A 19,445-nucleotide genomic window follows, 5' to 3' on the forward strand; every position below is an offset into this window, starting at 1 on the left:
ACTGCTAGAACTTATACAGGAATTCAGTAAAGTGTCAGGATATAAAATCAATGCACAGAAATCAGTTGCATTTCTCTACACCAACAGCAAGACAGAAGAAAGAGATATTAAGGAGTCAATCCCATTTACAATTGCATCCAAAACCATAAGATACCTAGGAATAAACCTAACCAAAGAGACACAGAATCTATACTCAGAAAACTATAAAGTACTCATGAAAGAAATTGAGGAAGACACAAAGAAATGGAAAAATGTTCCATGCTCCTGGATTGGAAAAATAAATATTGTGAAAATGTCTATGCTACCTAAAGCAATCTACACATTTAATGCAATTCCTATCAAAGTACCATCCATCTTTTTCAAAGAAACGGAACAAATAATGCTAAAATTTATATGGAACCAGAAAAGACCTCGAATAGCCAAAGGGATATTGAAAAAGAAAGCCAACGTTGGTGGCATCACAATTCCGGACTTCAAGCTCTATTACAAAGCTGTCATCATCAAGACAGCATGGTACTGGCACAAAAACAGACACATAGATCAATGGAACAGAATAGAGAGCCCAGAAACAGACCCTCAAATCTATGGTCAACTAATCTTCGACAAAGCAGGAAAGAATGTCCAATGGAAAAAAGACAGCCTTTTCAATAAATGGTGCTGGGAAAATTGGACAGCCACATGCAGAAAAATGAAATTGGACCATTTCCTTACACCACACACAAAAATAGACTCAAAATGGATGAAGGACCTCAATGTACGAAAGAAATCCATCAAAATCCTTGAGGAGAACACGGGCAGCAACCTCTTCGACCTCTGCCGCAGCAACATCTTCCTAGGAACAACGCAAAAGGCAAGGGAAGCAAGGGAAAAAATGAACTACTGGGATTTCATCAAGATCAAAAGCTTTTGCACAGCAAAGGAAACAGTTAACAAAATCAAAAGACAACTGACAGAATGGGAGAAGATATTTGCAAACGACATATCAGATAAAGGACTAGTGTCCAGAATCTATAAAGAACTTAGCAAACTCAACACCCAAAGAACAAATAATCCAATCAAGAAATGGGCAGAGGACATGAACAGACATTTCTGCAAAGAAGACATCCAGATGGCGAACAGACACATGAAAAAGTGCTCCATATCACTCGGCATCAGGGAAATACAAATCAAAACCACAATGAGATATCACCTCACACCAGTTAGAATGGCTAAAATCAACAAGTCAGGAAATGACAGATGCTGGCGAGGATGCGGAGAAAGGGGAACCCTCCTACACTGTTGGTGGGAATGCAAGCTGGTGCAGCCACTCTGGAAAACAGCATGGAGGTTCCTCAAAATGTTGAAAATAGAACTGCCCTATGACCCAGCAATTGCACTATTGGGTATTTACCCTAAAGATACAAATGTAGTGATCCAAAGGGGCACATGCACCCGAATGTTTATAGCAGCAATGTCCACAATAGCCAAACTATGGAAAGAACCTAAATGTCCATCAACAGATGAATGGATCAAGAAGATGTGGTATATATACACAATGGAATACTATGCAGCCATCAAAAGAAATGAAATCTTGCCATTTGCAACAACATGGATGGAACTAGAGCGTATCATGCTTAGCGAAGTAAGTCAAGCAGAGAAAGACAACTATCATATGATCTCCCTGATATGAGGAAGTGGTGATGCAACATGGAGGCTTAAGTGGGTAGAAGAAGAATAAATGAAACAAGATGGGATTGGGAGGGAGACAAACCATAAGTGACTCTTAATCTCACAAAACAAACTGAGGGTTGCCGAGGGGAGGGGGTTTGGGAGAAGGGGTTGGGATTATGGACATTGGGGAGGGCATGTGATTTGGTGAGTGCTGTGAAGTGTGTAAACCTGGTGATTCACAGACCTGTACCCCTGGGGATAAAAATATATGTTTATTAAAAAAAAAAAAAATGAAAAAAAAAAAAATGAAAAAGAAAAAAAAAAAAAAAAAAGATAACTATTCCCCATGAACTTGCCTTCAATTCTATATTTTTCTTCCATTCAAAGGTATAAGAGTAAGAGAAAGGGTAAAATAAAGCATATTGAACAAACCCTTTGGAGGGTAACATAATCAAAGCCCCTAGACCAGAGCTGACGAACAGCACCTTCTATGAGGATAGAAATGTTCCATAGCAGCATGTGTAGCTACAGTGCTCTTGAAATGTGGCCAACTGGACTGAAGAACTGAATTGGACTTTGTATTTAATTTTAATTAAATAGTAACGACTAGTAACGACTGAGCTAGATGCTGAGGAACAGGTTTACCTGGACCAATACAACTCACTGAATTGATTTTCCAGTATCCTGGCCTACAGGCAGGCCAATCAATACATTTCCTTGTCATTTAGAGCCGCCTATGACAGACAGCTTTGTAGGCAAACAGACCTGGATGGGATTCAGGCTCTGTCATCTTTTTGCTCTGTGTTTTTGAAGTGGTCAAACTTGCACTGCCTGTGTCCTTAGCTATCATAATACAGAGGCACCCGGGTGGCTTAGTCATTTAAGCGTCTGCTTTCAGCTCAGGTCATGATCCCAGATCCTGGGATGGAGTCCCGCACTAGAATCCCTGCTCAGCGCGGGGCCTGCTTCTCCCTCTCTGCTCCCCCTGCATGTGCTCAAGCACTCTCTCTCTCAAATAAATAAAATATTTATAAATAAATAAACAAATAGATATAATAATATGATATTCAAGACAATAACAACAAAAAAGGCATCCGAATTGGTAAGGAAGAAGTAAACCTTTCACTATTTGCAGATGATACCATACTATATACAGAAAATCCAAGACTCCACCAAAAAATGGCAGGAACTGATAAAGTAATTCCGTGAAGGCACAGGATACAAAATCAATCAACAGAAATCTGTTTCATTTGTCTACACTAATAATGAAGTGGCAGAAAGAAATTAAGAAAACGATTCCATTTAGAATTGTACCAAAAACAATTAGATACCTAGGGATAAGCCTAACCAAAGAGATAACAGATCTATATTCTGAAAACTATAAAACACTGATGAAAGACACTGAAGACAACATAAAATAATGAAAAGAGATATTCCTTTCTCATGGATTGGAAAGACAAATATTATTAAAATGTCTATATTACCCAAAGCAATCTACACATTTATTATAATCCCTATGAAAATACCAGCAGCATTTTTCACAGAAATAGAACAAAAATTCTAAAACTTACATGGAACCACAGAAGACCCTGAATAGCCCAAGCAATCTTGAAAAAGAAAAGGGAAGCTGGAGACATCACAATTCAGTACTTCAAGCTACATTACCAAACCTATAATGAACAAGACAGTATGGTATTGGTACAACAACAGACACATAGATCAACGGAACAGAAGAGAAAACCCAGAAATGGACCCAAAACTACATGGTCAGCTCATCTTTGATAAAGCAGGGAAGAATATTTAATGGAAAAAAGACAGTCTCTCCAACAAACGGTATTGGGAAAACTGGACAGCCATATGCAAAAGAATGAAACTGGACCACTTTCTTACACCGCACACAAAAATAAATTCAAAATGGATGAAAGACCTAAATGTGAGAACCATAAAAATCCTAGAAGACAGCACAGGCAGTAACCTCTGTGACACTGGCTGCCACAAGTTTTTTCTAGTTTGTCTCCTGAGGCAAGGGAAACAAAAGCAAAAATAAACTATTGGGACTTCATCAAAATAAAAAGCTCTTGCCTAGCAAGGGAAACAGTCAATAAAACTAAAAGGCAAGCTACAAAATGGGAGAAGATATTTGCAAATGGCATATCTAACAAAGGGTTAGTATCCAAAATATATAAAGAACTTACAAACCTCAACACCCAAACAATAGATAATCCAATTAAAAAATGGGCAGAAAATATCAATGGACGTTTCACCAAAGATGACATACAAATGGCTAACAGACCCATGAAATGATGCTCAACATCACTCATCATCAGGGAAATGCAAATCAAAATTACAATGAGATATCACCTCACACCCGTCAGAATGGCTAAAATCAACACCACAAGAAACAACACGTGCTGGTGAAGATATAGAGAAAAAAGAACCCCTTTACACCATTGGTGGGAATGCTAACTGGTGAAGCCACAGTGGAAAGCAATATGGCGGGTCCTCAAAAAGTTAAAAAATAGACCTACCCTATGACCCAGCCATCACACTGCTGGGTATTTAACCAAAGAATACAAAAACACTAATTCAATGCGATCCAATCACCCTTATGTTTATAGCAGCATTATCGACAATAGCCAAGATAGGAAATAGCCCAAGCATGCATTAGCTGATGAACAGATAAAGAAAATGTGGTTTCTGTATACAATGGAATATTATTCAGCCATAAGAAATGATGAAATCTTGTCATCCACTGATTTGGATGGCGCTAGAATGAATAGTGCGAAGTGAAATAAGTTAAGAGAAAGACAAATGCCATATGCCTTCACTCACAGGTGGAATCTAAGATGAGCAAAGGGAAAAAGAGAGAAAGACAAATTAAGAAATAGACTCTTAACTGTAGAGAACAAACTGATGGTTACCCCGGGGGAGGTGGGTGGGGGATGGGGATTAAGGGGTGCATCTATGATGAGTACCAGGTGCTGTATGGAAGTACCGAAGCCCTATATCGTACACCTGAAACTAATATAACACTGCATGTTAACTAGAATTAAAATAAAAAATTGAAAAAAATTATTATAAGATTGAAAAACCACAGGGCTCACCTTAGTAGGGTTCCCTTAAGGATCAGCGCTTATAAAAACAAAGGGCCTGATGTTAATTCACATTTTCATTGAACATATATGGCCTTCTGAAGAGCCACCATGTTCCAGGCATGATCTCAGGTGGCGGGGATGAAGGAGGGACTGAGACCAAGCCCCTGCTCTCAGGGAGGTCACAAGTACGTCTGAGTGCCACGAGGGAGAAGCACGGAGCGGAACAGGATGCTGGGGTTCTCTGGTATTTTCTATGGACAGGTCAGAGCAACTTCTTGGGGGAAAGAACCCGTGAGCCGAAGCCTGAAGAACGTGAGTGAGAGAGCCCTGTGGCTCCCGGAAGAAGAAACACTCCAAGGGAGAGCAGGGCAGGTGCCAGGGCCTTGGCACAGACCTCGGAGCTGACCCTGGATGATGAGAAGTCATTTTGACATGAGGACCGACGTGATGCAATTGACTTTCAATCACTCTCGTCGGAGAGCAGACCATGGGAAGCTCTCAGATGGGCCGCAAGGCCACTGTGAGGCCAGGTGCCGTATGATGGATGGCAGAGGCCAGGGAAGAAGTGGGAGGTAGGGGCCGGGGCATACAGAGAGGGAGAGCCGGCAGAATTTGCTGATGTGAAGGCGCAGAACTCTATCACAATTCAGACATCCCTCCGCAACTAACCTGAATTCCCCTTTTGGAGGCCGTGCACCTCAATCTGAGAGGTTCTGCCAGTCATATGCTTAAGCGGGGCAATTTGCAATTCATTCTCCAGCCCAAGACCAGAGGGCAGAGAGAAGAGGGGCATCCGATCACCCGGGTTTAACTCGAGCACAGAGCTCACTGCAGTTCTAAGTACGATGGTTTTGCATCACTTCAGATGGAAAAACACACACACAAGGATTTAATGCTAATGATGTGCTTAGATGAGGAGATCAGATACTGCTTTTCCTATAGGGATCAATGAGGAGTTAATGAACTAAATATAAATATCATCAGTACATTTTGATGAAAAATTAAGTGGCATCAATTTGCCCACAGACTTCGGACCTTATTCATGACTTTACACGTAAGATATACTCTGTGATAGTTACAGTATTGAAGTCTCTCATCTATAAGCCAAGATGCTGTTTAGCATAGTGGTTAAGAGCCCAGTCTCTATGAACCAGAACTTCTGAGTTCAAATCCAGGCTATGCCATTAACCAGTGGTGTGATTCTGGGAAAATCACTGTCTTCTCTGGGCCTCTGCATCCTTGGTTCCTAAATGGAGCTAAGATTTTATTTACCTCATGCTCTTTCAAATCATGATCTATAAGACGTTCAGAGCCAACTATGTATGGTGGAAGTATTTACTGTTTTATTTTAAGTGGTTTAAGCAAGTAAGAGTCCTTTTTTTTTTTTTTTTTTTTTTAAGATTTCGTTTATTTATTAGAGGGAGAGAAAGCACAAGCAGGGTGAAAGGCAGAGGGAGAAGCAGGCACCTCGCTGAGCAGGGAGCCTAACATGGGGCTCGATTCAACACCCTGCACATATGACCTGAGCCAAAGGCAGATGCTTAACGACTGAGCCACCCAGGCATCCCGTAAGGAAGAGTCTTATACATAACTTCTGCAACCAAACCAGAAATTTCCCCTTTGCTTTCTATGAAGCCAATTTAGCTGTGGCATTGCAACACTGAAAGCAAAAATAATTTCTTCATTTGTTTTCCTAGTGTAGGTAGGGGGTAGCAATCACTGTCTTCATTTCCCAGAGGACGCTACTCAGAATCACAATGCAAACCAATGGCTGTGCAAGGCAGTCACAATGACGGGGTGCAGTGAGGTCTTATTGAAGTGTGTGTCTACACCATGGTAACACGGACAGCTGGCGCAGGCACGTGCTCGATCAGTGAGAGCAGGAATGCGATCCTTACCGTCACCGCCGTCGCTTCCATACCCAATTTTTGGCTTTTAACGTCTCTTTATCATGTTTCTAAAGGTATGAGGTGTGACTATGAAGCTGAGTGAGAGGGACCTTAGGAAAGATGGAGCAACCCACAGCTTCTAAAGTAAACTTTCAAAGAAGAGGATTATTCAGAAGTGAAAGTAGCTGTTTAACTTTATAACCCGATTATCCTCCAAGGTGGACGTTATAGTATCTAAATGGGAAAGGGCCATGAGGGCAGGAGCCTAAGAATGGTTGCAACACTTGTACATCAGAATCACCCTGTAGCGTCTACAAAAATACAAGATGTCTGGAGGTCACGCATCATCATTAATACACTGTACATCTGGGTAGAGCTCTTTTTTAAAAGATTTTATTTTATTTATTTGAGAGCGAGAGGTAAAGAGAGAGGGAGCATGAGCCGGGGGAGGGCCAGAGGGCGAGGGAGAGAGAGAGATGGCAAGTAGACTCCCCACTGAGCATAGAGCCTGATGTGGGGCTCAGTCTCACAACCCTGAGATCCTGACCTGAGCTGAAATGAAGAGCAGAATGCTTACCTGACTGAGCCACTCACCTGGCCACACCCGACCTCACCCCTTTTTTTTTTTTAAATAAAAAGCCAGCCCTACCCAGTTGCTTCTGATACTAGGTAGTACCAGTAAAACTCGACTGATTTATTGTGATTACTTCTAGGCCCACAGTTAGCACAAATGCGTTCTTATTTTACCACGGTCATGCACATGCAATTAAGTAGTATTATTCCCTTTTTTTGGGGGGGGGTGTCAGATGACTTGCCTAAGGTCACAAAGCAAATAAAAGTAGGACCTGGGATTTAAACTTGCATCATCTGGCTCTAGAATCTCGTGCTCTTTTCTCTATAGATCTGTTAAAAACAGTTAAAAGGGAGGAAACAGGAACCACTACTTAGACACTCAAGATTGAAGATCAGCTTCCTTTGGAAGATCACTGCTCCTGACCAGAAGGAAATGCCCTGAGGCTAGGATCATGACCCTTTCCTTAACTCTTTTTTTTTTTTTTAAAGATTTTATTTATTTATTGGACAGACAGAGATCACAAGTAGGCAGAGAGGCAGGCAGAGTGAGAGGGGGTAAGCAGGCTGGCCACTGAGCAGAGAGCCTGATGCGGGGCTTGATCCCAGGACCCTGGGATCATGACCTGAGCTGAAGGCAGAGGCTTTAATCCACTGAGCCACTCAGGCACCCCAACCCTCTCCTTAACTCTTGACAGTCTTACAGAACCCACTGCTAAAGCAACAGCTGCCCAACCAAAATTCCTAGACTCTCTAGCCAGAGCTGTGCTTGGTAATAGAATAGCCCTTGACGAGCATTTAGCCGAGCAAGGAGGTGTCTGTCCTATGGCCAATACTACTTGCTGCACTTGGATTCACACTTCTGGGTTATCGCCAAATAAGCCAGTTGGCCTGGAAAAGCAACCCCTCTTCTTCAATGGGATCTTTGACTTACTTGATTCTGACTGGTCTGGGTCTTGGGTTCCATGACTCCGAAGTACATTCCAGACATGGCTGATTATCCTCTTTATAATAATCCTAATAGACTCCCCGGTGCATTATGTTCTCTCAAACGCTTTATATGCACATTTGCAGCTGCTAACCAGAAAGCAAATGATCTTCCAAGATCAGAATGTCAGAAAAGGAATGAAGAGAATGACTGACTTAAAAAAAGTGCACCTCAAGGTGTGACCTGTGAATACCACAGAGAGATTTAGCAAAAACTATGAGAACCCCAGAGCAGTCGCTGGGAGTGGGGCTAATGCCTTAAAATTTTGGTTCCATCTCTCAGGCTGAGAGTCTGATTAAAAGGGGGGGATTGTTAAAAATGAGACAACAGGCCCAACATGGAGTCACATATGCTACGCACCATATCACCAAACTGAGACCTAATACTCAGCTACCATTTGGGCCTCTCCCAGGAATGAAATCTTCAACCATTCCATATGGAATTACCTGGTCACCTGAGGTCACCTGCCTGACACATACCTGCCTTCCCCTAAAGGAAGGTGACCTTACCACAACCAACCTGTTTTTTGCCTGTATAACTACTTTTCTACATGCAAAAGTACAGCTCCTCAGAGCTCCTTTCTCTCTGCTAGGTGGGATGCTGCGTGATTCATGAATCACTAGAAAGAGCCAGTACAATCTTTAAAATTTACTCAGTTGAATTTTTAAAATTTTATTTATTTATTTATTTACTTATTTGACACAGAGAGAAAGAGATCACAGGTAGGCAGACAGACAGGCGGGGGGATGCGGGGAGAAACAGGCTCCCCACTGAGCAGAGAGTTCGATGCGGGGCTCAATCCCAGGACCCTGAGACCATAACCTGAACTGCAAAGGCAGAGGCTTTACCCACTGAGTCACCCAGGTGCCCCCTTTTAAAATTTTTATTTATTTATTTATTTATTTGACAGACAGAGATCATATATATATATATATAGTTTTTTAAAAATAGTAATCACCTTCTACCATTAATTTCCAACATCTCAAAAAAAGTCTCTAGATTCACACTGGTGTCAGACGACAGGCTCTCTGTATGCAAATACTATGTAAAGATAAAATAAATAAAAAGCATTCTCCTGGTTGCATGGCAGAGGGAGCAGGAGGAAAGGGAAGTGCCATGGAAAGATGGGGAGCCAGGCTTCGGAAGAAGGCACTGTCCCACAAATGATCTCACTGACAGACCAGTAGACAAGGGGATGTTTACAGAGAAGAGACTTGTAAATAAATCAGTAATGGTCCCAGCTGCTGGGTCGTGTGGATGGACACTTCCCACCAACTCCATGCCTGGTCCAGGAAAACTTTCCAGAAATTGACAAATGATATTCCAACTTCTGCTTGATTTCCAGCTTGGCGAAAAAAAAACCACCAAAGTTCAAAATGTCCCCAATATTAACAAGAAGAGATCTCAAAAATGAGGGGACTGAGAATGAATATAAAATATAAATGTAGCTCATTCTGTCCCAAAGTAGATAAGGCCAGTTCTTTAAAGCACGGAAAGCCTCATCCTCAAGATCTGAATTCCCAAGACTCACAAGAATCACGAGTTTATCAACCTGTTTACTAGGAGCTTTGACAGAAATGAGATTCATTAGAAAGAATTGGCAAAGGGGCCAATTCTCATTCAACCTAGACGCTGTCTTTGTTGCTTCACCGAACCTCCTCATTTACAGCCCCACCATACAGGGGTGATGATTAAAATGTCAGCCCGAGTTCCAATAACTAATATATGGCAGAAACAAATATCTTTATATGCTTCCTAGAAAGATTAATAGTCGCTGGTGCTAGCCTGCCACATGTAGATGTGCAAACTTTCTATCCAACACATAAATCAAACACAAGGCATATGGTGTATTTTAAAGACTGCTGATGTTATAGTGATTTTAAATTACTCAGGTTCTGGAATAAACTATGTAGATGTTGACTAATGTGGCAATATATTCTGGTTCTTTCCATGTTAATTTCAGCTTATAAAATGTAATGGCATTAACAAAAACGTCTTAGAAATTAAGAGGAGAGAATGAAAACACATTTGAAACCAAGGGGTATGTTTCTATAATCAGTTGTTTGGTAGTCTGGACATGTTTATTACGAAATGGTTCCACTAACTGTGGTAAGTTAGTAGGCTGTAAAGAAACTATTTTATTTTATTTTTTTGGTCTCCTTACAGTGACTCTAATAAAAAAGAATGAAATGACAGATGAAATGAAGGAGCAAATAAATCAGGTAGGAGAGCAGTATGGTTTGTGACCATTAGATGAGCAGTGGCTAAATCAGATTTGGCCCTGATGGACCAAGAACCATTTACGTTTTCAAGTTGCTGGCCACAGAAATCAGCAATAATGCAAAAACTAACGTGATGCAGAGTTAAGTCGGACAGAGCACAGAACTGAAAACCACAGATTTCAGCTGAACTTCTCAGTCATGTAATGGGCTGGCAGCTTCCTACCTTTCAAGGACATGATAAGAGTGAGAAGAAAGGCGTATGCTGGTATGAAAAGTACTTTGTAAATTGCCGGATTATCCTTAAGTATCAGGTATTGTCATTGTCATCATCATTATCATCATCATCATCACCATCATCACCCACCACCATCATTACCATCACCACCACCACCACAATTACCATCAACCACTACAATCATTACCATCACAACCAGCACCACCACCACCATCATCATCATCATCACCATTACTTCATCATTCTGAAGCTCAAGTCACTTTCTACTACATTTCAATCAATGCTGAAAAAACAAGGATCTGTGCAGTCATGTGATCTAGGTACAAGCAGAGAGTTAAGAATGGCGTTGCTAAAGAGAACAGGTTAAAAAATTAAATCTGCTCAGTGGCTTTTGTAACTGTTGAAGAAGGGTTGGATGAGCATCTCAGTTCACAGAGACAGTTGCTCTGAATTTTGGATTTTCTTCCAACAACCCCAGTCATTCTGACCACAGAACTTCATGAGAGCATGAGAACACAGCTGCCGTGACACATGTGAGCTCCTCTGTTGTAATGGAACCAAGAAGAAATAAAAGTCTAGTTCCTGATCTCTTCTCAGGAAGGCCAGAGTATGCTGTGCATGAAGCAAATCGTGTTGGCAAAGACTGAGGGAACAACCAATCTCAGGCCCATGGTGTGAGGTGATCAATCAGCACGAGTCACAAGTACATATCCAGGAGTAAGACATTTCAATAGTAAAACTATTCCTCAGTGCGAGGTCCTGGGAGTTCTTGGTGGGGCAGAGGTAAGGGATATAGGCAGCAGAAAGAAGAAAGTCTAATGTCTCAAGATTTAGAACAGATTTCTCTGAGATCCTTCACTACTTCATTAAAATGTGGGTATGCTGAGATATGTTTTTCAAATGATTGGTGGAGAGCTGTCATTCCTACCAAGTATAATTGCACACCCATTCACTTATTCATTCATTCACTCAATCTCTTTTCATTCATGAATGTCTAGCACGAGTCAAGTATTGTGTTAAATGCTGGGATACAACTGTCAACATGTAGACATGAGCCTATGATATAAGCCCTGCTTTATGGATCTTATATTCTAGTTAAAAAGAGCAACAACGAAAAATAACTAAATACACAAAACAATGAATTGTGATGATAATAAAAATGAGGTGATAAAGGCTAGGAAAACACGGAGTGCTGCAGTAAAGATTACAAGGAGCTGGGGGACTACTTTTTATTTATTTATTTATTTATGACTTTTATTTGTTATATTATTTATTATATATTTTATTTATTATTACTATTTATTTTAAAAAATTTATAAAAATAATAAAGGTTTTATTTATTTCTCTGAGAGACAGAGAGAGCACTAGCAGGGAGTGGGGCAGAGCAAGAGGAAGAGAAACAAGCAGATTCCCTGCCAAGAAGGGAGCCTGATGTGGGGCTCAATCCCAGAACTCTGAGATCATGACCTGAGCTAAAGTCAGAAGCTTAACCAACTGAGCCATCTAGGCACCCTGGGGGACTACTTTATTCTTCTTTTTCTTTAAGATTTTATGTATTTATTTGACAGAGGGGGGAAGGGGACTACTTTAAATAAGTAATCAAAGAAGCCCTCTTGCAAGAGGAGACTTGAGTGAGATTGAGCCAGCCAAGTGAATAGCTGGGGAAAGAGCATACCAAGGAGAGGGAACAGGACGTGCAAAGGCCCTGAGACACCCAGGGCTTGGAACTCTAAAGACACTCTGGAAAAGAAGCCAGGTGGCTAGAGCACAGTGACGAGGGGAGAGGACTGTGAGATGAGGTTGGAAGAGTTACCAAGAGCTACATTTTGCATGCACACTGTGCAGGCCAGGTTCAGAAGAATAAGTACTGAGATAAAAATATTAATGATTTTTTAAAAGCACAATGTGATTTACATTTAAAAGTTTCACTCTAACTGCATGCATATAGCATAATATACAAACACAACCTTTATTCTATAGAGGTTATTATTTGGCAGAATTAGGAGGTATTTTGAATACATTTCCAATACTTAAATAAAAATGATCTGAAAGAGTAGACATTTATAAAGCCCCCCAAAGTCACCTGAGGATTGGTAAATTAAACAACCGATCCTGGGTTAAAAAAAACAGACAAATCATAGAACAAAAGAAACATACATACCTCCTCGTTGCACCAACAACGTGACCTCACTTCCCTTTGGACATTCGATCAGCATATCCACGACTTGGTTGTGGGTTAGAGCCTGCACATTCTTCTTATTAACTTCCACTATAAGATCCCCTTCTTTCAGGCCACGGCACCGTGGACTGTCCACAATCTGTTTCACTCTTTGGCCCCCGCCACCAGGGCTGTCTGCGATAGTAAAGCCAAAGCCCATTGGCCCTTTGACTATATGAACAGTTATGAGTTCCGGCTGAGTGGCTATGGAGGAAGCCAAAGAGACAGTGTCATTGGGGTAACCATGGGAACCGTTTGAAGCCACGTCAGCAGGGCTGCTGGGCCTGGCGTCCTTCATGCCATTGACTTTGCCTGTTTTACTGCTGTGACTGGCTGGCGAATCATAGGTCTCCTGCCCATTCACAATAATTGGTTCTTTATCCAAAATGGCCACCGAGGTCACTAAACTCGTATTGGGGTCATCTGGGTCAAAAGGCAACGGGTAACCTCGGCAGAGTTCAAGGTCCACGCTGGCACCGATGGGAATGGACTGGAAGATTTTCACAACTTGTGCATGTGTGTGTCCCAAAACACAGGTGTCATTCACGCTGACAATGACATCTCCTGCAAAAGAGAAGAGTTTCCGGGTTAAAAAAAAAAAAAAAAAAAAAAAGATAGCCAAAAAAAGTTCTATCAACATTATAACATAAGATCCTACCAATAGGAAGCTGAACTAAAAGGAATTTGGGGGTGGCATCACAGGGCACAAAGAGACTGCTTCTATTATTTCTTTTGACTGCTAATAAGACATTCTTGTAGCATCTAGTGTCTTCCGTGCTAATGAGAATATAATGATCATTGAAACAACACTGTGATTTCTTCTTTAAAAAAATTCTTGCTGCAGAAATCCAAGATTAGAATTCTTCTATTCAGACAGATCTAATTTTTTAGTAAATAACCGTTTTACTATATTCAATAGCACCCTAACAGTGCCCCAAATTTCAAATGGCTTCAAAGTTCTGCATCTCTACCAGGGACCGCATTTCTCTAGTGGAGAGATCTTGCGGACTCACAGTGTCTTAAAAAAGCATTTATAAAGCCATGCAATCGTGATGCTGTTTTCTCTCGTTCGGGGGCTGGGTGGCAATCTCATCGCACAGGAAATGCGAGGGCCACGTGGTTTCTCTACCTGTTTCCATCTTGCCGTCCAGTGCGGCAGGACCATCCAGGACCAAGCTCTTGATCTGCAGAAACTCATCAGGTTCATCCCCTCCCACGACCGTGAAGCCAAACCCACGACTGCTTTTCCGCAGCTTCGTGTGAATGAACTTGCCTTTCAACTCAGAAGGGTTTCGTGTAAAAAAGGGTTTGCCTGGATGAAAACAAGAAGAGTATAAGGAATGTCACTACGAGTGAAAAGATGACTTCGGTAAGCATTGACACAACTTAAGGATCACGGTCTGAGCTCCTGTGCTTCAGGTGTCTTAGGAAAGTCCTCTCTTGATTGCAGTAATAAGGGGGGTCCCAGACCCCTTTGTTTAAGAAGGGGGATATGGTCCCTATAGGGTTTCAGCATAGAGACCCAAAGGAAAACAGAAAAGAATGGAACTGATGTCCATCCTCTGAAACACTTCTTGGTTTCAGTTCATGTAGTTTGACAGCAATCGCACTGCCACAAGTTATTAACACAAGATGAAATAGATCTTTGCATCTTCTGTTCTGCTATAGTTTCTATTTTGAAGTACAACCTCCAATGTATTGCCTTGGGCTTGGCTTCTACTTGTCAAACCAATACAGCAAAAACTCTTGTTATCTAATCAAACAGAAAACACATTCTGAAAATACATAGAAAATACTAAGAAACATATGGTCACAAAGAATGATTGATAAAAACATAGAATCACTGCTTTCAAATGAGAAGAGTCATTACTTTGAATTGAATTCTAAGTTTAAGTCATTTTTCCTATTAATTTTCATCTTTTAACAATTCATAAATGAGCCCAGATGTGTCCACTACTAAAATTTATTGTTTGAAGAAGTTTAGGACGCGTGGCTTAAAATATTTCTTTAAAAATCCAAAACATCTAAACTGAATAAATTAGTTACTAACAGCAGCTATACATGTCCGAATTCAGTTGTCTCATCTAAAATAAATTAATAGCTATACAGCTAAATAACTTCCAAACACACTACATATGGTTTTAGTGAGTTTCCCTGATGATACGCACAGTAACATTTTGTACACAAAACAAATTTTATTTTTGGTTTTGTTAGGCATTTCTCATTGAGGAACTTACTGGAATTTCTCTGGATATCCCAAACAGTGGACATAATTTCATGTTTAGACTTTTTAAACTCTCCTAATTAGACTTCCCATCTCCTGCCCTCTGCCTGCCGTAGCCTCCCCATCTGTCCTATTTCTTTTCTATCCAAAAGTGTTATCCAAACAAAAACAAAACACCCAGGAGAAAAAGTCTCCATATACTCCTGCACCAGAGCCTGGCACCCAGGAAAGAAAGTTATTTTTGGTTAGCTATAGCGAAAAGGCCTTTTTCAAAAGGTCTCTGGGCACACATACAAGTTTTAATTGCATATTTCAAAAGTTTCCGGCTTTTAAAAAGGCTCTTTTAAATTGCCCAGAGTCACAGCTCTCCTCACGAACCTCCCCGTCACTACAGCAGTCCCAAGGCTGATTGGGAGGTGACAAAGCACAGCCCTGTCCCTGTGGCTAACGAAAGGCAAGGCTGAAGCCTTCTCCATGCAAGGTTGTCCGCGGAGGCACCAGAAAGGTGGTATCAAGTGCACTGGAGGCTTGTGGGGAGGCCGCTGCTGCTGCTACGGCGATTGTCATGGAAAATTGAGGACTGGGTGTGTGGGAACAGCTACATCCTTAGGGAGTTTGGAGAGCATGAAGGGAAACGCATTTCAGTTACGCAGAGACACCTTCTCAGTGAGGCTTACGTCCTCTGACCACCTTATTAAAAACTGCGATACCGGGGCGCCTGGGTGGCTCAGTGGGTTAAGCCGCTGCCTTCGGCTCAGGTCATGATCTCAGGGTCCTGGGATCGAGTCCCGCATCGGGCTCTCTGCTCCGCAGGGAGCCTGCTTCCCTCTCTCTCTGCCTGCCTCTCCATCTACTTGTGATTTCTCTCTGTCAAATAAATAAATAAAATCTTTAAAAAACAAAAACAAAAACAAAAAACTGCGATACCTCCTCCGACATTCCCCACCCCCCTTTCCTGCTTTATCTCTGTTTATCTCTGTCCTTCCCTTTTACCACCATCCCACACGGTAGACATTGTATCTATCGGTTTGGTGATCTCATTCTCGCCCATCCCCCATGCACAAAGGGCCCTGCAGGTGAGTACACACACACCCCAGCCCTGTAAGCTCCAGAGGATTTCTGCTTGCACACCCCGCAGGTAGAATACTGCCCGATTCACTTCCCGTGCTCCAAACATCTGCGCTGAATCAATGAATGAATGCACAACAGCACAAGGAAAGCCGATGGAACATGTCTTTGAGAAGGCGGGAAGAGGTGGTGGGGTGTTTAAGCTTCTCACCCTTATTATAGGCAAAGTTAGCAAATGTGAAGAAAATGTGCCTGGCAGTTTAACTGAATGAATTTTTTTTTTAAAGCCATTAGCATATTTTGAACTTAGAAGGTTTCCAGCTTAATAGAGACACGAGCAGCGCTTGGAGATGACACCGCTGACTTCCTTTCTCAATGCTTCCCTAGGGAGGGACGATCACAGGGTTTCACATTCACACACGGTTTATTACGTCTCACATGTGGGTGGGTCATCCAATAACGGAGCTTCGGGAGAGAAGCAGTCTTCTCCCACCAGCAGTGGCATTTGGAGCTCTCTGCTGCAGCCCTGTGGTACATGTCATTTTCTCAGACTTGTCTGCGGACAAGTCACCGGTTGTACCATCTTGTTATGTACGAAAATCACCTGAACAGCAGCTCATGTTTTAAAAGTACTCGTGTGGGGGCACCTGGGTGGTTCAGTGGGTTAAAGCCTCTGCTTTCAGCTCAGGTCATGATCCCAGGGTCCTGGGATCGAGCCCCGCATCGAGCTCTCTGCTCAGCAGGGAGCCTGCTTCCTCCTCTCTCTCTGCCTGCCTCTCTGCCTACTTGTGATCTCTGTCTGTCAAATAAATAAATAAAATCTTAAACAAAAAAACTCTAAAAAAAATAAATAAATAAGAATAAAAGTACTCGTGTGTAGGGACTATTCTAGACTCGATCAGGATCTTTGGGATCTTGACCTAATATTCTGCTCTTGGACGACCCCAAGGAGCTTGCTTCCTTGCCAGGTTGGTACTGTTCTGGGCACCCATGTTTGTACACCCTGGGCGTGTGACGTCCGGCAGCACGTTCTGTGACACGGACAACACTCCATAGCTGCCCTGTCCGAAACAGCAGTCGCTAGTCACACAGAGATCTTGAGCCCTCGAAATGTGGCTAGTGGAACTGAGGAACTGAATCTGTCATTTTTATTTTTCTAACATTTGATTTTTAAAATTTATTTATTTGACACAGAGAGTGAGTACATAAGCAGGGGGAGCAGGAAACAGAGAGGGAGAAGCAGGCTCCCCACTGAGCAGGAACCCCCCCCCCCATGTGGGGCTCGATCCTAGGACCCTGGAGTCATGACCTGAGCGGAAGGCAGTCGCTTAACCAACAGACCTACCCAGGTACCCCTGACTTTGTCACTTTTTTATTGTAATGGATTTAAATGGCAACATGTAGCCAGTGACATCTGTACCTGGATGGCACAGATTTCGAGTGTGTAGGGAGGTGTCCCCCCCATACACAAAAGGACAAAAATGTAACAAACAAACAAAAAAGGTTTTAGCCAGCAGTTTAACTGCTCCTACCTAATAGCAATGAGGATTCAGATCAGGTGCTCTACCATTCACTGTCTGTGTGGCCTTGGGCAAGTCGCTAGAGCTCTCTCTGCATGTGGAGATAATGGTGGTACCAACCTCACTTTTTAGGAGAGTTATAAGGAATACCTGTGGCAGATAACACAGGTGAGGTGTTTGGAGGGGAGGGTGCCCGGTAAATAAGGATAGCCGGATGGATAAATGGGTGTTGTTATTTTGGAAGATGGTGTTGGTGGAATGCATGCTGTAGAAATCTCCAGAAATCTCTAAGCACCAGCCAGAATTCGAGAGGTTTCTGCAGAGCAACTCTCTTGAACATGATCACTTGCGAGAATGGCAGGTGCACTGCCGACCCAAGGAAAAGTTCCGCTAAGTGGTGAACTTAGCAAAATTCATTATCAAGCAGTCTAGCCAAGTTCACCACATAGCTTCTTCCCGAGAGTACCACAGGCTGTGAGATGAGGACACCGAGGCAAGGAAGGGAGACAGCGGGAGGTGGCAGAAGAAGTTTTATATTTAAGAAGTACCAAGGAGGCCAGAACCTTGCTGTCATGAATGTTATTAGCTGCTGTGTTCTATCTTTATTAAAACCATTAGCACCGTAAAAATGTGTACCCAAGCCAGGAGACGTTATCTTACATAAACTGGTATTATTACCCATCTCTTCACAGGACCAGTGAGCAAGGAAACAACTCCTTTCTCATGAAAATTATAATGGAGGGATGGAAATTAGAGAAGAGTTTTTCTACGTATCTTTTCAAATCTAACACAAAGATACCTCCTTAACAATGCACGGGGAATGAACATTAGTCTTTTTAGGTCTGTACCACAAACATTCCCCAAGTCTATTGAATATAATGGTCGTTCTGTTTTTCTTATTTAAAAGAGAAAAAATAAACAACAACAACAACAACAAAAACCTTCTTGAATCTTCTCTATCATGTAAAAGTAATGAGGCCAAAAGCGGCAAGATTTTGGAGCTATCAGTTTTCAAAAATGAACCGGGGCGGCTGGGTGGCTCAGTTTTTCGTTAAGCATCTGCCTTCGGCTCAGGTCATGATCCCCGGGTCCTGGGATAGAGCCCCGCATCAGGCTCCCTGCTCGGTGGGAAGCCTGTTCTTCCCTCTCCCACTCCCCCTGCTGTGTTCCCTCTCTCGCTGTGTCTCTGTCAAATAAATAAATAAAAACTTAAAAAAAAAAATGAACCTCTCTAGGGGCTCCTACGATTTGTGAATGTAAATGAGTGGGACCCAATGAAACATTATACAAGACGCATAAATACCAAATTACACCAAGAATAGGGGATGAGCATTTAGAACCAGAATGACACCAACTCATTTCAACCGTGCCGAAGCTCAGAAACCCTAATGGCAATTTGTCATCATTTTCAGAGCATTATAATTAGCTGCAAAAATTTACACGAAAAAAGTTCCTCATCTTCTCGACAAGTCTGATTAACAATACATGCAGAATTTCTAACCTTACGGTTTTCACTATCAAAGAAATGATGTGGGAGTTACAAGTTCCTTTATTTTATTTTATTTTTTCAATTTTTAAGCTCAACATCTAGCCGTTATAAAAACAACTTTACCCTGAAGTGGAGCTTCTCTGGCAGGCTCCGGATTGCTTGGAGGGTGGTTTGGAATGACAGGAGGCACAAGCGATGAATGATCTTCTGTCCATTCTATAAGAAAAAGAAACAATGTTCTGTTTTTCCTTCAAGCTGCTAATCAACTCACTCGGGA

General features: G+C 42.0%; 1 protein-coding gene across 18 annotated transcripts in view; it reads right to left on the reverse strand.

The window, feature by feature from the left end:
• Positions 1-19,445, reverse strand: part of MAGI1 (membrane associated guanylate kinase, WW and PDZ domain containing 1) — a 648,444-nt gene that overhangs the window by 70,626 nt on the left and 558,373 nt on the right. For all 18 annotated transcript variants that reach the window (XM_059161447.1, XM_059161442.1, XM_059161441.1 and 15 more), the window contains 3 exons: positions 19,292-19,384; positions 13,997-14,179; positions 12,811-13,431 (listed from right to left, as the gene is read on the reverse strand). In XM_059161447.1, coding sequence (XP_059017430.1) covers positions 12,811-13,431; positions 13,997-14,179; positions 19,292-19,384 — 897 coding nt within the window. The remainder of the gene's footprint in view (positions 1-12,810; positions 13,432-13,996; positions 14,180-19,291; positions 19,385-19,445) is intronic.

The sequence above is a fragment of the Mustela lutreola genome, chromosome 2 (genome assembly GCF_030435805.1).
Source record: "Mustela lutreola isolate mMusLut2 chromosome 2, mMusLut2.pri, whole genome shotgun sequence".
Lineage (NCBI taxonomy): Eukaryota > Metazoa > Chordata > Mammalia > Carnivora > Mustelidae > Mustela > Mustela lutreola.